Raw genomic sequence first — 20,017 nt, 5'->3', positions numbered from 1 at the left:
CTTTTTAAGCATTTTGTGTTTCCATTCTTAACAAGTAATATAGAAATAAACAGTTCACTCAAAAATGAAAATGTTCATAATTTACTCATCCTCATGTTTCGGCACACAAATGAAGATTGTTGTCTTTCCACCAAAACTTTAACACTTTTAATCATGTGAAGGTAAACCTGACTTGTTCTCGTGCATCAACATGGTTAGAGTTTCCATTTACCATATTTGAATTGCTGTATGTATGCGTGTTTATCAATGTTTATACTTTGATTTTTGAAGACTAATGTCGGTCTTATGGGGTTGTAATGAGATGAGGGTGAGTAAATGAACAGTAGTAGCACGGGTAGCCTTTAAAATACGAAATGGTTCGAAAATTCTAGATTTAACATGAGAGCAGTTGACAGCGGCTTGTTCTCTCTTCTAGATTCACAAATCCTATCATGCTTTGGGAGAATTATGTATAAACCTTGAAGGAAATGAAACCAAGACCTCTGACTGTTGTTACGTGTCGGCACTGATGCTTTGATTTAAAGCCAAACTAAAGGTTTCATGGGTAATTCTAATCGCCTTCATGTTTGGCGATGCCAGATTTATATAACATCATTGAGAAACATTTGCAAATACACATTTTAAATTAAAAGTAATATTCCAAGTCTGAGATAGTCAGTTAGGTTCTTATCCTGGCAGCACTGGGAAATCATGGTGATTCATGTTTCACAATGACCTGTGTGTAAGGCAACAAATCATAAACCTGTGATCAGTGAACTTGCTATAAGCATATAAAGTGTAAAATGATTTATTCTATAACAATGCATACAAAACAGAGGAGACGGCAGGCGTTCCTCACAAACACTGCGGTACAGAAAGTCAGCGCAGAAACTCAAACCATGTAAATTCAGTCACTGTATAACACTCAGAGGGCTGAAAACCCAGAGAGGCGCATAAGATTTTCAATCTCAATTGAACATTTATGCCTATGGCTTCATCTTTCACCAAGCATTCTCACAGAACAGAAGCGGAGACCGTCTGAGCAAATCAATTTACTGCAATGTAAGCTAAGATGCATGAATACATCCAGTAGCAAATTTACAGCTTCGGATGAGTGAAGCCACAGAGCCATTTGGTCAAGATCTAAGAAAGATGATATGAAAGCACACTTTCACTTAAAGTGAATTGAATTTCAGTCAAATTTTGTTTCCCGGTATATGTAAACATTTCTTAATAGTTTTCGTCTACCATGTTATGAAGCTAAGGAAGGCTCATCTCAAACATTCACAACCTCAACTCAAAGGCAACAGCAAATCAACACTGCTTGTCAATATTTGGCATTTAAAACACGTGGCAGTTGTTTTTAAAGAAAACAAACCAAAAAAGAAAAGAAAATCATCCACAGTATGTAGATTCAAGCATTTTGTTGGTCCAAAAGTTGACAGAAAGGTTTATAATAAGATACATATTTTAAATGACTGAAGAAATTCTAGATATTTTAACGTCTGCTCATCTGCGATGATGGGTTTGTGCCTGCGAGCTTCAAATGAGACTGCGTGCGAGGCCAAAACTGGCCGACCAGCTCAGTCATCCCAAATCAGTCTAAATCCAACAGGATCAAGGCCACTATGACAGCAGTACTCAGAAAGTCTGAGAGCAATACTGAGAACCAGTATTTTCCTTCACAGAGCTCAGTTACCCACTGTCTGTGCCGTGGCCTGTTTCCCATAAGAGGATCGCAAAGTTCAGCTTGTGTTCGTGTGAGATGCGTGTATGTATATGCTGCTGTATGTCTGAGAGTTTCAGTTCTCCAAATGCTGCCAAAACAAACTCCAACATGTTAGAGTTAGAAAGAATGTGCAGTTCTTTAGACATGCTCTAAAGAAACAAATCCAGTAGCAATAAAACATTCTTAAATGAAAACAAAGAGATCACATATAGGTTCCGGAGTCTGTGTGTATGTGCGTGTGTGTATGAAGCTGTCAGTGGCTGAGGCTTCCGTCTCAGCTCAGACCGATGCCCTGCTGTTTGCTGGAATCTGTGCACACAAAGAAGGTTTTGAGCTCTCCTTTGCCTTTCACATTTATCAGGCCACGACACTCACATGAATAGCCCAGCTTCTGCAGGACATCAGACGTCTCCTCTGTCACCTGCAACACAAACACGATCACCATTTTATTTGATTTGATTTGTTAATGATTTAGCTATTTTGAAAATCTAAAAGTGAGAAGAGAATCATTATCATAGTGGATCTAGAGAGGTGAGAACTGTAAGAGTGATTCAGTGCATACTGCATACCTGTATTTTACCCAGCTCTCCAGTGCTTTCCATCCGGCTGGCCACATTCACAGTGTTTCCCCAGATATCATACTGTGGTTTCCTGGCTCCAATCACCCCAGCAATCACTGGGCCATGGTTTATACCTGCACAAACAAACAAGCACAGATCAATGAACAAACTCTGCAAATATGACATTTATGTGATGTTTAAAAAAAGCACTACTCATGCAGAATATTGCATTCCCACTTGCACTTCACGAATAACCCAATCTCAGGGCACATGCAGAGAGGAGTTCATGTGGAGCAGCATTTTCTGCAGTCTTTTTATTTATTTCAATTAACTTGATAAATCTCACTGAACCATTTTGGTTTTATTTCAATTAGCCCTAGTCTCCTCTGTTTTTAGCGTCAGTGAGATTACTCTTTAAACCTCATATTTTTGGCTCACAGACATAATTGGCATCTACTAACCTGAAGCATAAAGTAGATCTAGTGAGACAGTGAGTGTTGATCCGCAAGTGACTGCTGGAATGCGCTTTTCCCTTTTTCTAATAAGTCTTTTAGATGGGATTTGTGTCTGTTATTAGAATTTTTATCAGATCTCTGCCACAGATGGGCAATATGCACTCAGACTCTTAAATGGAGCGTTTATGAAGCATTTCATGCCAGTTCCCGAGTGCATCTGTTACCCTGAGCTGCTGAAGATGCCCAAGATCTCTCTTATGAGCTGCCTCTGTTTTCAATGAGAGTTTTAGCTACATCCTGTACATATTGGTTTCATTTTTAACCCTTAATCCAGAAGTAAGAGATGCAAAGTCTAAAAAGAAATATCTATGCTGGAATTAAAGTGTTCTTCATCTTGAGTTTGACTAAATGCAAGTATTAAATATAGCTGCAAGCAGCAATTAAAGTGCCAAGCACAACAGAGGTAAAATGAAGAGCTCAGGAACGGTCTTTAATTAATAAGTAAAGACCAGCGCTCTCCAACCCTGCTGGAGAGCTACCTGACTGCAGACCTAAGGTCCAACCCTGCTTCAACACAACTGTCTGTAATTAAGCAGCCCTGATCACCTTAATTAGCTGGTTCAGGTGTGTTTGATCAGGGTTGAAGCTGAACTCTGCAGTATGGTAGCTCTCCAGGAGCAGGGTCGGAGACCCTGTTAAAGAGATTTGTTGCATTTTACTACAAAACTCAAAATGGCAGACACCCCAAAAGGCCTATAGAACATAGGAAACTTAGAAATCATTCAATTCAGTATGCCATTCCAAATCTAACAAAAGCAATCTTATAATTTTTGGCCAAACCAGTCAGAAGTTATAAGCAAAAAGGTCATTTTGACCATTTTGCTTTTGGCCAGTAGAGAGCTCTGTGCCAAAACTACTCATGTGCCCTCAAGTCATGCTTGTTGTAAAGCATACCAAGTTTGGTCAGAATCTGCTGAAGCATTGCAAAGCTATAGGCTCATGTCCATTTTTGCACAAACTTTTGTCAAATTCGTAAACATGCTTTATGAAAACAGCTTTTGATACATTTTTGCCAGAATGCTCATAAGATGATCTGAATTTGGTGAAAATTGGACAAACTATCTAGGATGAGTTTGGAAAACTTGATTTTTGGGGAAATTCAAAATTGTGAAAAATTTTGACCTGTAGAAATGTCAATTTTGATATGCATTCGAGCCAAGAAATCAGAGGAAAAAATAATTTTGCTTTTAGACCTTACGGTTCAAAAGTTATTAGCAGAAACATGAGTGCAAATGTGGCCTGTTGGTGGTGCTAAAGAGTTTACGTTAGAGAGGTTAATGATGAGACTGTCCTCCATCTGTGTGCCAAATTTCAGAACTTTACCGTAAGCAGTTCTATAAGATAAGATTCATAATAGTACGTCAAAGCATTTGTAAAATACAGCATTTTACTACAAAATTCTAAATGGTCCACGCTCAAAATGGCTGACATAGGAATAACATTTGATTTGGTATGCAGATCTCGTGAATTTTGGTCAATCTGTAACAGTAGGCGGCGCTGTGCTGAAACTACTCATGTGCCCTCAGGTCATACTTGGTATAACATGTACCAAGTTTGGTCAGAATCTGCTAAAGAATTGTGAAGCTATAGCCTCATGTCCATTTTTGCATGAATTTTGTCAAATTTGTTAACGCACTTTACGAGAAGTTTGGTCTATCGGAAATCTTTTGATAACTTTTTGCCAGAATTGTCTGAAGATGATAGCCAATATTGGTGAAAATCAGACACACCCTCTAGAACGAGTTCAAAAAAGTTGCAGAAATGTAAATTTCAGTATGCATTCAACTCTTTGAATACTTTTTCGAAATTTGCTGTGGTTAATATTGAGACTGTCCTCTATCTGTGTGGCAAATTTCATAACTTTCCCGCAAATGGTTCTATGGGTTGCCATAGATTTCCAGAGCGGAGAAGGAGGAGGAGGAGAAGACGAAGACGAAGAAGACAACTAATAGATCAGATATTGTATGTATACAATATGTGCCTAAGCACCTTTGATTCAGACTCGGAGCAATAACTGAGTAAGTAACAATGGAGTGGAATTGAGGTTTCTGTAATCAGACTTACCGACACGAAGCCTGAACGTGTTGAAGGAGTGTCTGTTGATGCCATCCAGCTTGCCGATCAGAGCGATGGCGAATTCCACCATGTTTCCTATCTGAGCATTCTGCCTCTCACGGTCCTGAGGGCACACACAACAAAGCTCAGTCAACCAGAGATACGTAAATTATGTAGCTTGAAGGACACTTTTGCAAAAATGCTGGGTGACCAGGGGTCAGAGAATAAAATGAACTGCATTGAAGAAAGGAACATCTCTTTCAGTTGGTTCTTAAATGTGCAGCCTCCTATTTAGGGTTGCAAAGGGGCGGAAAATTTCCGGAAGGTTTCCGGAAACTTTCCATGGGAACTTCGTCTGGGGAACTTTGGAAATATTCCAAATTTGAAACTTACCAGGAATTTATGGGAATTTACGGGAATTCATTGGAAATTCATAAAACTGAATCATATACAAACATAAATATATATATATTTTTTTTGATCATAGGCTCACTTGCATGCAAACTAATACAAATTTTAAAAATGACATTTGGGGGTCTGTGATGCTTTTTTCAGGATTTATTGATGAATAAAAACTTATGAACAGTTTATATATTTTATATATATTTTAAAACAGTTTTATATTTTCTAACAATATAAGTCTTTGCTACTACTTTTTAAAAATTAATTTAACACATCCTTGTTGAATAAAAGAGAAAAGATACTGACCCCAAACTTTTGAATGGTAGTGTATTGTTAAAAAAGGATTTATATTTTAAATAAATGTGTGTGTGTTTTTTTTAAAACTCTTTATTCATCAAGGAATCCTGAAAAAAAGAATCACAGGTAGTAATAATAATAATAATAATAATAATAATAATAATAAAATATTAAGCAGCACAACTGTTTCCAAAATTGATAATAAATAAGCATATTAGAATGATGTCTGAAGAATCATGTGACACTGAAGACTAGCTTTGATCACAGAAATACATTATATTTTAAAGTATATTACAACAGAAAACCATTATTTTAAATTGGAATACCGGCAATACTGCACAATAGCACAACACTGTTTTTTTTTTCTTCTGTATTTTTGATCAAATAAATGAAGGCTAAAAGATATGCAATGTTTAAAAACATTAAAAATGGTAATGTGTCCAAACTTTTGACCAGTACTGCACCTCTGTATGATAACAGAAAACTTGCTAGCAGAAGGAGCATCACAGCTTGAGCTATATAGCACATAGCCTACCTCATAAACTGTCTAGCTACTGTATAAACACTTTTTGGTATTTACTAGTTAAACGTGAATCCCATAGATCAAATATATTTAGAATATCAAAACTTCGATGTAGTCTTTGGGCTCAAATGCAGAAAGTGCGGCTTCAGAGAAAATGGAGGGGAATCCCCCTCTTAGGTGACTAGAGAGGATTGTGTGTGGGGCGAGGGTCATTTTAAACTTTTGTTTTATTATTATCTCACCTAAATGTTTGTTCAGTCAGTGTATTTGTTTTTACTATGGTATAGCTTAATTTAGTTGCACAGTATATTACCAGAGGTGTAAAAAGTACTCAAAAATTTTACTCGAGTGAAAGTACAAATACTCAGTGAAAATTTTACTCAACTAAAAGTACAAGTATCTGGCCAAAAACATACTTGAGTAAAAGTAAAAACGTACAACTTTAAATTGTACTCAAGTATTAAAAAAGTAGAAGTACTTTCTTTTCTGACAGACATTCAGAAGTTTGGTTAAAGGGAGAAAACGAAACAAAATGCAATGGTACAGGTCAAACATGAATATCTAGTGCAACAACAATTAAAATGCAGCACAGCGGAACACCGGGAAAAAAAATGCAGGGAAAGGGATTAAACGAAACTCCATCCTTTCCACCCTCATGCCATCCCATGTGACTTTCATTTATCAGATGAACACAAACTAAGAGTTTTAGGGGGAAAAAATCACGTGTATGGGACATCCAAAAATGACACTTCAAAAATTTAATATGACAGTAATGCATGCAACCCGTTAATGAATCAGTGTCTTCTTAAGTGAAATGATAGGCTTATGTAAGAAGGATACAAATACTAATATTTTAAATTTGACCATCGTGTTCACTTTGTGTGGGTTCTGAAGTGGTTCTGTTTTGCATTATCTGGACTAAAAATCTTTGCTTGTGTTCTTCTTAAGAAAGAAAGTCATAAACATCTGGGAAGACATGAGGGTGAGTAAACGATGAGAGAATTTTCATTTTTGGGTGAACTATCCCTTTGAAGAGCAAGATGTGATGCAGAGGATGGAAACATATTCCACAGAATACTAGAATGTGTTGAATTAATGAGGAGAGTCATAGAATTAAAACATACAACATTAACGTTTTGAAAGGACACTTTTTTGTGTGTTGTTAATCTTTTAATTATTTATTTGGGGCTTTTAGAGTTTTTTTTCTCAGCAAATATTGATAAATAATTATTTGTTACTATTTAGATTAATTAATGAGCAAATCGTGTAATTAAAAATATTTTTAAAAAAAAAGAACATTGACAGTCCTGATTCCTACTCAATGTGTCATATAATGACATATTATAAATACAACTTATCCACTACCTGGTAAGAACATCACTAAACATGAATTACAATTAATTTAACAAACAATGCTTATTTAAACACTTTTGGAGATTTTTAATTAATTAAGAAAATATTTCCACAAAAATATTAATGGTATTTAAATTCTCATCACTAATTTTATTTGCACTCAATCTTGTGCATTCAGCTAATATATTACACAGCTAATGGCTCTATCAAAACAGAACAAATAATGAATAAACATTTTTTGGGAAAATGCAACTTTGCTACCTCAATATGCTTCCTCGGATTTGATGGTGAACTTTTGAAGCCAGACATTTACCTGATGAAAGTCATAAATGAAGTAGAAATATGTGTGCTTGATGCATGAAATAATGATCATTGCTTCTCATGTCAAGCACGCACGTTTGAGCTTCCGTTTACCATATTTAATGTGCATAAGATAAAATAAAAATGTAATGTACTTTTCAAGATGAAATAAAATTGTAAGGAGTAAAAAGTACTGTTTTTTCTTCAGAAATGTAATCAAGTAAAAGTACAAGTAGTCCGTTTAAATTGTACTTGAATAAAGTACAAATATCCCAAAATAATACTTAAGTAAAGTAATCAAGTAAAATTACTCAAGTATTTTACACCTCTGTATATTACACACAGCACAAGGAAGTTTTAAACATTTTTTGTAATATTCATGTAATTTATATGAATACTTGCCAAGATGGACATTTTGATATTTTGTGTGCAGGATTTAAGAAATGATATGTGCATGTAATGGTAGATAAGCACAATGCATGTAAGGGGCGTGGCCTCGATAGCCCTGCAGTAAGCAGTGTGCTGTGTGCGATTGAGCAATGTGTAGAGTAGAAATTAAACTGAAATTGCATTAAATCTGGTTGTTTTAACCAAGATTATGCTGCAAGTTTTTGTTCTCAACCACATTTAAGTTCCCAGTTCCTGCAATTTAGCAAATTTCCAGTTTATTTCCATTAATTCCCATATATTCCCGTTAATTCCCATGGAAAGTTTCCAGTCTTGAAAATTCCTGGAATTTTGCAACCCTACTCCTATTTTTATCACCTCATTCATCAGTGCACAAGTCACAAGTGCTGGTCATCCTTTTCATTTTTCACAACAATACAGTCAAGGTGAATTAAAATCTTAAAGCACACATGTGTTATTAAAATTCATAAATTCTTTCAGCATGTTAACTTCTCAGCTATGTTCGCTTCACATGCTTTTATGTAAATCATATACAAGAAAAGACAAATTTCTTTGAAGTCAAGGACATGGCATTGTAGCATTGTAGACAGCGTGAAATAAGAAATTCATCAGTCTATTTTGCATTCAATTATAGTAGATTGGTTTCTATCAAGCTTTTGAAATGTGCTGTTATTTAAGATTTTTGCTACTTAATGAAACCCATTTTGAGGTTTAAATATGTTGCTATATGCACCAGTCATAACAGCAATCCTGATGCTATACATTTATTCATATAGAACTAACAATGTATCTTTTTTTGTTTTTTAGAATTAATAAGCAACCATTCTAATCAACCACTTAACTGTAATTTACAGATATGTTTAACACCCTGCCTACACTCAAAGAAAGAGGTGTGTTTCAGTGTAATAGAAGTAGCTCTTTTCTTCCATATTGTGCTTACTTGAAAAATGTAGGGCAGGGATTAGGTTCTAAATTATGATGGAGGCAGATCTGAAAGTGAGTTTGCAGTGGACTGTAAGAAAGGGGCAGAATTTAATCTTGACTAAATGATTGGAGATTTCCAGCATGCTTCACACAGATGCATATTTACAATAAGATCAATAACATGCTAGGGGTGTCCCCGACTAAGGATTTTCATAGTCGAATCGGAATTTTCGAATCTTGCTGATAGTCGACTCATATGTTTGGGGGCGGGGCAAAATACATTACCAAGAGTCAAGTCAGACAATCAACAGTCATAATTACTGAAGTTAATACACAGGGAAAATGTGTAATGGACGCCTCGCATTTACAAACGGAGTGAATAATGTTTTATGTTTTGATTAAAAGATAGCTAACATTAAACGTCAGCGAAACCCTAAGAATTCACAATTTTTTTTTACAATAGTGCTCTCATTATAACGTTATGTAGGATATGACAGTTATTAATGTTCTGCATTTCTGTTTTGAGCTGCGCGCGCTGAAAGACCAGTAGAATTAATCATTTGATAGCAGGTTTTTAATCAATGGGATTTAACTCATTTATCTCAATACACTTCATTATTTATACAACATAACGTTAATATAACAAAGGCTATCTGCACAAAACGCCGCGATGCATGAACGTGTCTGCGCGGCTCTGAATGAATTAATTCCTTTTGAGGACGCGTTCTTCACGCAACAACGTGCAGAAACACGAGAACTAAACTCTAAAAATTCACAGCGTTTTATTATAATAATGTTCTCATTATAATGTTATGTGTATATGACAGTCCCAGTCATAATCATTAATATTCTGCATAGTTGTTTGTCCTGCACGCGCTGTGCGCTGAAGAGATAATCACTGTTCAATAAAGCGCTTTACTGCAGCGACTCAACCAAATGCATCTTATAAGAGATAAATAATATATACACCATATATATAAACCGGCTGAAATGTTTTGAAATCACTTGGATCCTACCTGATCGAAAAAAATCCAGTCTTTCACTCTGCGTCTGTTTGAGTCTTGTTAAAGTTTTAAATCCTTGCCGCCAAAATGCTCCTCTGTTGGTCACGGATTATGGAAAGTGACATTTAAATCTATAATAGGGGTGGTTGGATTTATTCACGCACGTTAAAATATTTATTTAAAGCTTTTTTCTTTTCAGATTCTTATTTACAGCATTATCATAATAGGCTGTATATTAACTTGTTGGGAGAAAACCGGTAGTTCGATGTGAAATCAGACACTGAGCTGTATAGCCAAAATGGCATGATCATAACACCCCGTGAATATTCGACTGTGAGATTGGGAGTCGAATCAGGCTCCTCGAATCCAAGCATCGAATCGTCGACTATTCGGGGTCACCACTATAACATGCATTTAAATAATAGATGTGAATTTTCCTTTGAAACATTACATTTAACGTGTGGATTGAAACTTCTGTTTTAGTAATCCTTGAGCTAAGCCTCAGGATATGCAAATACTGTCCCTGATTGGTGTACAGTGGCAGACAGCATACTCAAACTGCCTGCTTTCCATTTAGCAGCAAAAATGTGAGATAATAAAAAAAATTCTTGAATAATAAGTACCCGAGAGGTAAAGACAATTGAGAAATTAACACAGTGTAATTGTTTATGAATTTTAAGAATGCATTTATGGAGATTTATGTGTTTAAATTCCCTTTGCTCTGGATGTTTACATAGTGGTATGTGGTAGTGCAGTACCTGGCTGCTCTGTTCTGGAGGTCCACTCAGTCCTGCAGCAGCCATGTACGTGCTGCCGATGGTTTTAATCTTCTCCACACCACTGAACTTGGGCTTAGACAGCAACTGCAGGTAAGGAGAGGAGGGAATGGCCAAGTGGATATCAGTGTTTCAGAGCGGTAGAAATGCCATGGTGTTATCTTCTTACATTAAATGACAGAGATAGAATGAGAGAATAATAAGAACTGAAAGAAAAAGAGGGAAAGCAGCCAGACCACACTGAAACTCAGTACTAGCAATATGTGAAGCCTGGATTTAGATCCCTCTGGGTGAAGCAAGTTGCTGCCAGAACTGTTGGCCTAAACATTTTTGTAGTCAGTCAACCCAGGGCTTTGTTGTGGTGGTGATCACCAAACAAGTCCTGGCCCTTTTCCTGCTGAATCCTCAATCCAAAATCAGCTCACACAAAGAAGCAGTTGAAGTGATATGAGTGTACATTTACACAATGGCTGCCTCATTTCATTTAACTACCCCAGTGATAGCTGAGGTGACGCCCTTAGAGTTAAAAGCATTTTGGACGTTGGCAGAGCTCTATTCATACACAATGATTCATCCATTCATTCAGGGAATAACAGGAGAAGAAAGACTGGAATAAGGAGATCAGGGAAAAAGCAGCACAAATGCATATACTTTGACACATGACATCATTCTGACCTCATCAAAGTCGGCGATGATCTCATTGAGGAGCCTCAAACACTCCAGTCCCTCTTTATTTATGTCACACTCAGTGTAGAACTCCTTGAAGTCTGGCACCGAGGCAAACATCACACATACGCAGTCATACGACTTATAGTACAGGTCCTGAAGAAGAGGATCAGAGAGACAAATGCAGCAAGAGCTCAGGGCTTCTGTCGCAATAATTCACATGATACAACAGAAACAACAAAAAATGTTTTATGACGGGACATTCACAGACCGTGTGACTATATGTGTACAGGTATGAGGTACGATTGATACATGACATGGGTGTTTTGAGTAACAGGACGAAAACTGTCACTAATTGCACTCAAAAATCAGAGAGGCACAAGACTGAATGTATCGAGACACCTGATGAGCTGTTTCACAAATAAAACATCTGCATATTAGACAGAAAAATAAATAAAAATCAAATTCTATACATATTGGGCTATTGCTTAAAGGGTCAGTAATATTTTTAAAGAAATTAATAGAAGGACATTACATTCATCAAATATGACAGTAAAGACTTTGATACAAAAAAATACTATTTCTAAAAATATTTTTTAACTTTCTACGAATCCTGAAAAGAAAAAGAAAAAACAGTTTTCAATAGTGATAATAATCATAAATGTTTTTGGGCACCAAATCTGCATATTAGAATGATTGTTGAAGGATCACGTGACACTAGACTTCTTTCAAAAATAAATAATCTTACCGATCCGCAAATGGAACCAGTAGTGTGTTAAATGTTAGTGTGTTAGACACACAGCTTCCGTCTTACTTTTTAGGGCCAGATTTACTAAACAGCGCAATGGGGAAAATTCTGCATGTGATTGTTTGTTTGTTTTTTTATGCTCTGCACCCCTTTACCTAAATTCATTACTTCAGACTTATGTGCCTCTAGAAGCTTACGTTCTGCAAGTGAACGTCGTTTTATTGTTCATCCCAAAAAGGCACAAAATCACTTTCACAGACTTTTAAATGAAATGTTCCCTCCTGGTGGAATGACCTGCCCAACTCAATCCGAGCAGCTGAGTCCTTAGCCATCTTCAAGAAACGGCTAAAAACACATCTCTTCCGTCTTTATTTGACCCTCTAACTCTAGCACTCTCTATTCTAATTCTATTCTTTAAAAAAAAAACTAAAAAACTTGCCCCTTTTAGACTTGCACTCTATTCATTTACTAACTGCTTGTTTTCTTAAAATAAAAGAATAAAAAAACTAACACTAGCTTCTCTATTCTTTTTGTATTCTGTCTATTTATTTTCTTTTTATTTATTATACAATTAACAAAAGCAAAAAAGGGCCTCTAACACTTGCTTGCTCAATTCTTTTTCTATTCTGTCTGTTTTTATTTATTTATTATATAATAAAAAAACCTTGTACTGCTTAAGGCTAACTGAGACTTGTTATAGCACTTGCCTATCATTGCTCTTTTGTTGATTTTGATTGCTTCCATTGTCCTCATTTGTAAGTTGCTTTGGATAAAAGTGTCTACTAAATGACTAAATGTAAATGTAAATTAACAAAATTATTTCTAGACAGTGAGAAATAGGAAATAAGACAAAACCATTGCACTTCTAGATAATTGTAATACTATACTAACATTTCTTGAAAAATGCAGATCAGGGAGGAACAAAAATCTTTGTAAATAAAAACTTATAAATCACAATAATTACTTCAGGCCTATTTTCTAACCTAAAGTTCTGAAACTTTCTTTATTATGGTAGAAAATGGTTGAGAGGGTTACTATAAACTACAGTGTGGGATGTCTGGTATTCTCTGTATAGTGTACATTGTGATCATCTTACAGTATGATATTGGAATGGTATTGCATGATTTTATCTTGTGTGGTATATGGCAGTGTTTCCCAACCTTTTTTATCTAATGCACTGCCACAGCCCAATCTGTAAGACTTACAAACATTAATCTTACACACATTATAAAAAAGATCTGCAAAACCATTAAATTATTCAAAGTTAGTAATTTTAAAGAATTAACATTTGTTTCTGTTTTAAATATTCAGCAAAGCAAAAATCTAAATCTAAAAAGTGCCCTCTGGAACCGGCTTTAGGTACCCCTGGTTGGGAATCACTGGTATATGTCTGGTCTTGTATGGGAGGCATGAGGTTGAGACATGAGACGTGATATACAGGCTCATCCCACTCATTTGAAGCCGGTTCCTACCTTGTATTTCCGGTTTAGTAAAGAGATAGTGGACAGCAGCCCCACCTCATTCTTTTTGTTCTCGCCCACGAAGAGAGCGGCCACGTGTGCAGGGAGAACATTCTCCAAGAGGAGACGATTCAGGTTTTCGCACAGCTCGACTTCTTCCTTATCGGCCAGGTTCTTGTTCTTCAACAGGAAGTCCTGACGACAGCAGTACTCATTCTGAGAGGAAGAGAGAGAGGACAGAGCAAGGATTGGCATAATTCTCTGCCCTGACAGTATGGCACTGTATGTGTGTGTGTGGTATGAGGTGTGTACCTGGCGGGATATAAGCAGCATGGTAAAGAGGAAGAGTGTGATGTAGATGCAGCTCATGAGTTGAGGGTGCTTCATAAGTCCTGCTTTGCGAAGCAAACTGTCCTCCACACTACAACAGACAAACGCTGGGCATGATTATACTAGAGATGCACCAATATTACAATTCAGGCTAATACTGATCATTATTTCCATGTTAGGGCCAATAAATTGCCAGTGTTAAAATTCAATTTAGTCTAAATAAATGTAAAATAACACAATAAAATTTTTTAAAAGCCCAATATGAAAAATGGATATTTTGAAATTTTCTGAAGATTACCTTTACGAGTGTTATTCAAAAGGTTAATAACGATTAACTTTAAGCAACTGGGGGTTAAACATCTGCAATTAAATATGCAATAATAAAAAAAATTATGACAATCAACTGCATGTGTGTTTATGAGAGTGTACCAGCTGCTGTTCCTGTACAGCAGGCAGCTGTAGCTTCTGAAGAGATTTTCCTGAGAGTAGAAGATGATGATGTAGGAAATGGTAGAGACGATGAAGAGGAAGGCCACCTTCAGCTCCAAACTCACCCTCAAAAACACGCCACAGGCAATCAATGCCAATATACAATTATATACAGAATACTGGAAAGACAAAATCATACAAAAACCAAATGAGTCATTTTTGTACAGTTTTTTCCCAACAAGACAGTTATAATACTCTCACAATCTCAAATCAGGGATATGACACATCCTCATTTACACAGATGAGAAATAAATACAGTAAATAATGTAATAAATAATGCAAATAATTTGTCTGGGTTATGATGTGGATTTATAATATTCATAATTAGCTATATATAAAAATAACAGAAGTATGTCTCCATGTAGCTATCCAATTAAGCGTGCGTGTGTAATGTATGTGCTTGCTACTCACAGGCAAATATAGAAGGACATGCACAATAGTTGGATCAGGAATGCTGCTATTATTTCGTAGCAGAGTGTGGCAAAAATTCTCCAGGGTTTTGAAATACTGTGGAGTGAAAGAAAGTTTGATAGGCAAAGATGTTAAGAGGCCAACCTACTTTTGTAGTGCTTCCACAAAAACATATACCAACAATAATGTCTAAGCATTAAAAAAAGCATTACAAAGTTGAACATGGCGATGATGACTATGACTGCGGTGGCCACGGTTGCCAATGGGAGGCGCAGAAAAGGTCTCTTAACCACTGCTTCTGAAAGAGCCGAGAGCCACGTACATGATTTTAACTTCTCTGGAAACATCCTCTGAAAAATAGAGAAAGAAAAAGAAGGGAAAAACAGCTGTTAAAAAAAAAAAGACAGAGCTGGATTTGACCCGAGCAAAAGCTCAAGGTTACGGAAGCCAGAATGTGTTGGAAAAAGCAACAGTGTATTTGAATGAGGCAGAGAGGACACTGGGAGGAACACTGTGTGCTTGTCACAGTATGTATATGTATTTATGTTTGATCATATATTTGATAATGGGTCAAATGGTTTGATAATATATTTATATATTTAACTTATTTGATAAGAATTTAAAATGGGGGAAATATCATTATGAAATAAATGTTTTTCTCTAATACATATTGGCCACAATTAATGGCACCCTTTTATTCAATACTTTTTGAAACCTCCATTTGCCAGTTTAACAGCTCTGAGTTTTCTCCTATAATGCCTGATGAGGTTAGAGACACCTGACAAGAGATCAGAGACCATTCCTTCATCCAGAATCACTCCAGACCCTTTAGATTCTCAGCTCCATGACTGTGCTTCTTCTCTTCAGTTCACTCCACTCACTTTCTACACTCTCAGAAATAAAGGTACAAAAGCTGTCACTGGGGTGGTACCTGTTCAAAAGGTACATGTTTTTACCTAAAGGGTCCATTTTGGTACCTTAAAGGTACATATTAATACTTAAAATGTACATATTTGAACCTAATAAGTACAAAAGTGTACCTTTTGAAAAGGTACTGCCCCAGTGACAGCTTTTGTACCTTTATTTCTGAGAGTGTATAGGGTTAAGGTCAGAGGACCCATTTTTTTGTTGTTTTTGAGGTTTGTGTTTGGATTATTGTACGGTTGGAAGATCCAAACATGGCCCATTATAAGATTTCTAACAGAGTCAGTCACTTATTGATTTTTTATCTGTTGGTATTTGATAGAATCCATGATGCCATGTGTCTAAACAAGATGTCCAGGACCTCCAGCAGAAATATAGCCCCACAACATCAAAAATACAGCAGTATATTTCATTGTACACATGGGGTTCTTTTTATCCCTGTGTTCACCAAACCCATCTTGAGTGTTTGCTGCTAAAAAGCTAATTTTTTAGTTTCATCTGACCATAGAAGCCAGTCCCATTTGAAGTTCCAGTCGTGTCTGATAACTGAATATGCTGGAGTTTGTTTTTGGATGAGCTAGGAGAATTTTTCTGGAAACCCTCCCAAACAACATGTGTTGATGTAGGTGCTGTTTGACTTTTTTTTTTTAAGGTTTTCTGACCCGAGACTCAACTATTTTCTGCAATTCTCCAGCTGTGGTCCTTTGTGAATGGGAATATACTTCAGAGATATTCTACTCATAAGAATTTCTAGGGGTGCCAATAATTGTGTCCAACGTGTATTTGAGAAAAACATTTATTTCATAATGATATTTCCCCCCATTTTAAATTCTTATTATCCAATGAAAGGTTAGACTTTTGTGAATGTTTTAAATAAAAGATCAAAAGTATTAACAATGCAGATTAATTTTCACAGCCTTCAATGATCATTATTGATGGGTCTTTCTTGAACGATTCATTCATTTTGAACGAATCTTTAATGTGACTCGGGAAGAACGAGTCGTCTCGGGGAGTGATTCATTCAGTCGCGCATGTGCAACATCCTATAGGTTCTGCACTGAATTAGTTCACCTGTTTCGAGTCTTCGGGTTTGAGTCATTTGTTCATCACGTGACAGCCCCATACGCGTAACCTATGCAGTTTGAGCCGGAAAGAGAATTGATTAGTTCATCTCCCGAGTCTTCGGGTTTGAGTAGTTCGTTCATCACGTGACAGCCCCATAAGCTAAACCAATGCAGTCAGAGGGAAAAAGACTTAATAATAATAATAATAACCAACTCTTTAGTTTATTACCTTTGTTACCACATTCAGTGTTATGGAAAAGAACCATCATGACAGAAATTCACACATTTATAAACTGTAAGAAATAAAAAGCTACAATTTGAGACCAGAAACGCATCACGTAACTGTAAGAGTAAATAATAATTATAATAATAATAATAATAACTATGCAGCCGTTTGTAAGGAAGGTTGTAAATGAACTAATTTCTCTATCCAATGCTGTCATGTAGGCTATGTGACAAAAGAACGAATGACTCGAAAGACTCGGGAGATGAACTAATCAATTCTCTTTCCGGCTCTGGCTGCATAGGTTTAGCTTATGAGGCTGTCACGTGATGAACGAACGACTCAAACCCGAAGACTTGTCAGATAAGAGGTGAGGTGAGCAAATCATAGACTAAAGACCCAGGTAAACAATGAATTAATTTTTTTCTGTTTCTTATACCATTATAGTTTTGTATTGTTTGTAGTGTGATCAACGTTTGCATAAGTAGTAGATGTGTTAGGGAAGTAGCACGTAACATTTTAATTATATTTTGCTAAAATGAACGAAATGACTCAAAAAAAGATTCGTTCATTTTGCTGAACGAGACTCAAAGGTCCGAGTCAGTAAAATAATCCGAACTTCCCATCACTAATGATCATATTTACCAAGGGTGCCGATATTTTTGGCCATGACTGTATATAGAAGGTGCACAGTGTCATTCACACAAACACTAAACACCATCATGGTGAGACTCATTAAACTGAAATATGCAATAAACATTCATTTAACAACATTAGATGTAACATACAACCCTAATAAACATAACTGATAAGAAAAAGCTAAGAAGAAACATAGTTATTTCGAATAAAATTTTACATTCTTTTTCACTTCCAAAAACTGTATTTTACCGTAAAATTGTCTGAAATGTCTATTACAGTTTTTCACCGTATATATTAGGAAACTTACCGTTAACCATTTAACAGCATTTTCACAGTTTTTTACCATTAAAATCACGGTCATTTTTTACAGTGCACTGTAAAATGCAGTGCTACGTGCTCCAGCATCTATAAAACCACAGGGGAGTGGGATCTTTATTGTGTTAGGCACACAAAAATACCCCAGAACCCATTAGACCAACTGAATGTCTGTGCTAAGGCAAAGGAAGGCAGTGGTGGTCTAACCTGTATATGACCTGCAAAACAGATGCACAGAGTCAAAAGCAGAACACACGCCAACACTGCAAACGCCAGCCCCAGCTTTTTACGCCTGTGAGAGAGAGACAAAGAAAGAGTCACACACTCTCAGGGCAAATGGCTGTAACATATGAAGACACGTTCAGTATTAAATCAAGTCTGTCTATGGTATTCAGCTTTTAGTCATGACACTTACTGCTCGGTAACAAGCATCTGGATGATGAAGATGCATAAAAAGATGAAGGTGGCACAACCAATGTAGTATTTAAAACTTGGCATCTCTATAGTCCTGTACTGAGAGAATCACATACACATACTTGAATATCTATTTATTTCTTTTATATCTTATCTATTTATGTCTTATTTTTTTAACATGTGGACAATACACAGTGTATGAAACAACAAAAATCCCAGTCCAAAAAAAGTAAAAAAATAAATAAAATAAAAATGTAGACATTCAAGTTAAGCCCACAGTAAAATACCTACCTGCTTTTCCAGGTCTCTTTTAGTAAACCACAGTGTGAGGCCAGAGATCTCTTCAGACTTCACCCACTGCCTGCACACACATAGACACACACAAAAACTCGTTTTCATGCATAATAAACATGCAACTTTAACCAAGCTGGACTTAATTCCATCCAAAATGATTTAGCATGCTTGTTAAGACTAACTTGCTGGAGCTCAAATCATTGATGGTGGTGGTCATCTTGTCATGAAGTTCTTCATCAAACTTAGTCTTCTGTGATTTATTCCTATAGAGACAGCAGACACAGATCATAGAGACAGAAATAGAAAAACACTATGTACCCATGAAGTAACACACACAATGCACATGTCTATATACAGGTGCTGGTCATATAATTAGAATATCATCAAAAAGTTGATTTATTTCACTAAATCCATTCAAAAAGTGAAACTAGTATATTATATTCATTCATTACACACAGACTGATATATTTCAAATGTTTATTTCTTTTAATTTTGATGATTAGAGCTTACAGCTCATGAAAGTCAAAAATCAGTATCTCAAAATATTAGAATATTACTTAAGACCAATACAAAGAAAGGATTTTTAGAAATCTTGGCCAACTGAAAAGTATGAAAATGAAAAGTATGAGCATGTACAGCACTCCATACTTAGTTGGGGCTCCTTTTGCCTGAATTACTGCAGCAATGCGGCGTGGCATGGAGTCGATCAGTCTGTGGCACTGCTCAGGTGTTATGAGAGCCCAGGTTGCTCTGATAGTGGCCTTCAGCTCATCTGCATTGTTGGGTCTGGTGTCTCTCATCTTCCTCTTGACAATACCCCATAGATTCTCTATGGGGTTCAGGTCAAGCGAGTTTGCTGGCCAATCAAGCACAGTAACACTATGGTCATTGAACCAGCTTTTGGTACCTTTGGCAGTGTGGGCAGGTGCCAAGTCCTGCTGGAAAATGAAATCAGCATCTCTATAAAGCTTGTCAACAGAAGGAAGCATGAAGTGCTCTAAAATTTCCTGGTAGATGGCTGCGTTGACTGTGGACTTCAGAAAACACAGTGGACCAACACCAGCAGATGACATGGCAGCCCAAATCATCACAGACTGTGGAAACTTCACACTGGACTTCAAGCAACATGGATTCTGTGCCTCTCCACTCTTCCTTCAGACTCTGGGACCTTGATTTCCAAATGAAATGTAAAATTTACTTTCATCTGAAAAGAGG

General features: G+C 36.4%; 2 protein-coding genes across 4 annotated transcripts in view; one reads left to right on the top strand and one right to left on the bottom strand.

The window, feature by feature from the left end:
* Nucleotides 1-11, top strand: part of brd7 (bromodomain containing 7) — a 17,308-nt gene extending 17,297 nt beyond the window's left edge. Inside the window, exon 17 of the mRNA XM_058782335.1 lies at nt 1-11. This exon is cut by the window's left edge and continues 123 nt beyond it. The gene's annotated coding sequence lies outside the window, so the exon portion shown is untranslated.
* A 760-nt stretch (nt 12-771) lies between these two features.
* adcy7 (adenylate cyclase 7) overlaps nt 772-20,017 on the bottom strand; it is a 59,038-nt gene continuing 39,792 nt past the window's right edge. For all 3 annotated transcript variants that reach the window (XM_058782331.1, XM_058782333.1, XM_058782332.1), the window contains 14 exons: nt 18,985-19,065; nt 18,800-18,869; nt 18,510-18,607; nt 18,302-18,386; nt 15,142-15,279; nt 14,930-15,025; nt 14,459-14,637; nt 14,012-14,120; nt 13,757-13,915; nt 11,501-11,647; nt 10,808-10,912; nt 4,848-4,962; nt 2,278-2,402; nt 772-2,129 (listed from right to left, as the gene is read on the bottom strand). In XM_058782331.1, the coding sequence (XP_058638314.1) occupies nt 1,983-2,129; nt 2,278-2,402; nt 4,848-4,962; nt 10,808-10,912; nt 11,501-11,647; nt 13,757-13,915; nt 14,012-14,120; nt 14,459-14,637; nt 14,930-15,025; nt 15,142-15,279; nt 18,302-18,386; nt 18,510-18,607; nt 18,800-18,869; nt 18,985-19,065 (1,654 nt within the window). In that variant the 3' untranslated portion in view covers nt 772-1,982. The remainder of the gene's footprint in view (nt 2,130-2,277; nt 2,403-4,847; nt 4,963-10,807; nt 10,913-11,500; nt 11,648-13,756; nt 13,916-14,011; nt 14,121-14,458; nt 14,638-14,929; nt 15,026-15,141; nt 15,280-18,301; nt 18,387-18,509; nt 18,608-18,799; nt 18,870-18,984; nt 19,066-20,017) is intronic.

This window comes from Onychostoma macrolepis, chromosome 07 (assembly GCF_012432095.1).
Source record: "Onychostoma macrolepis isolate SWU-2019 chromosome 07, ASM1243209v1, whole genome shotgun sequence".
NCBI classification, from domain to species: domain Eukaryota; kingdom Metazoa; phylum Chordata; class Actinopteri; order Cypriniformes; family Cyprinidae; genus Onychostoma; species Onychostoma macrolepis.
Note: the sequence above shows the minus strand (reverse complement) of the source record. Positions and strands in the feature narration are given on the sequence as shown.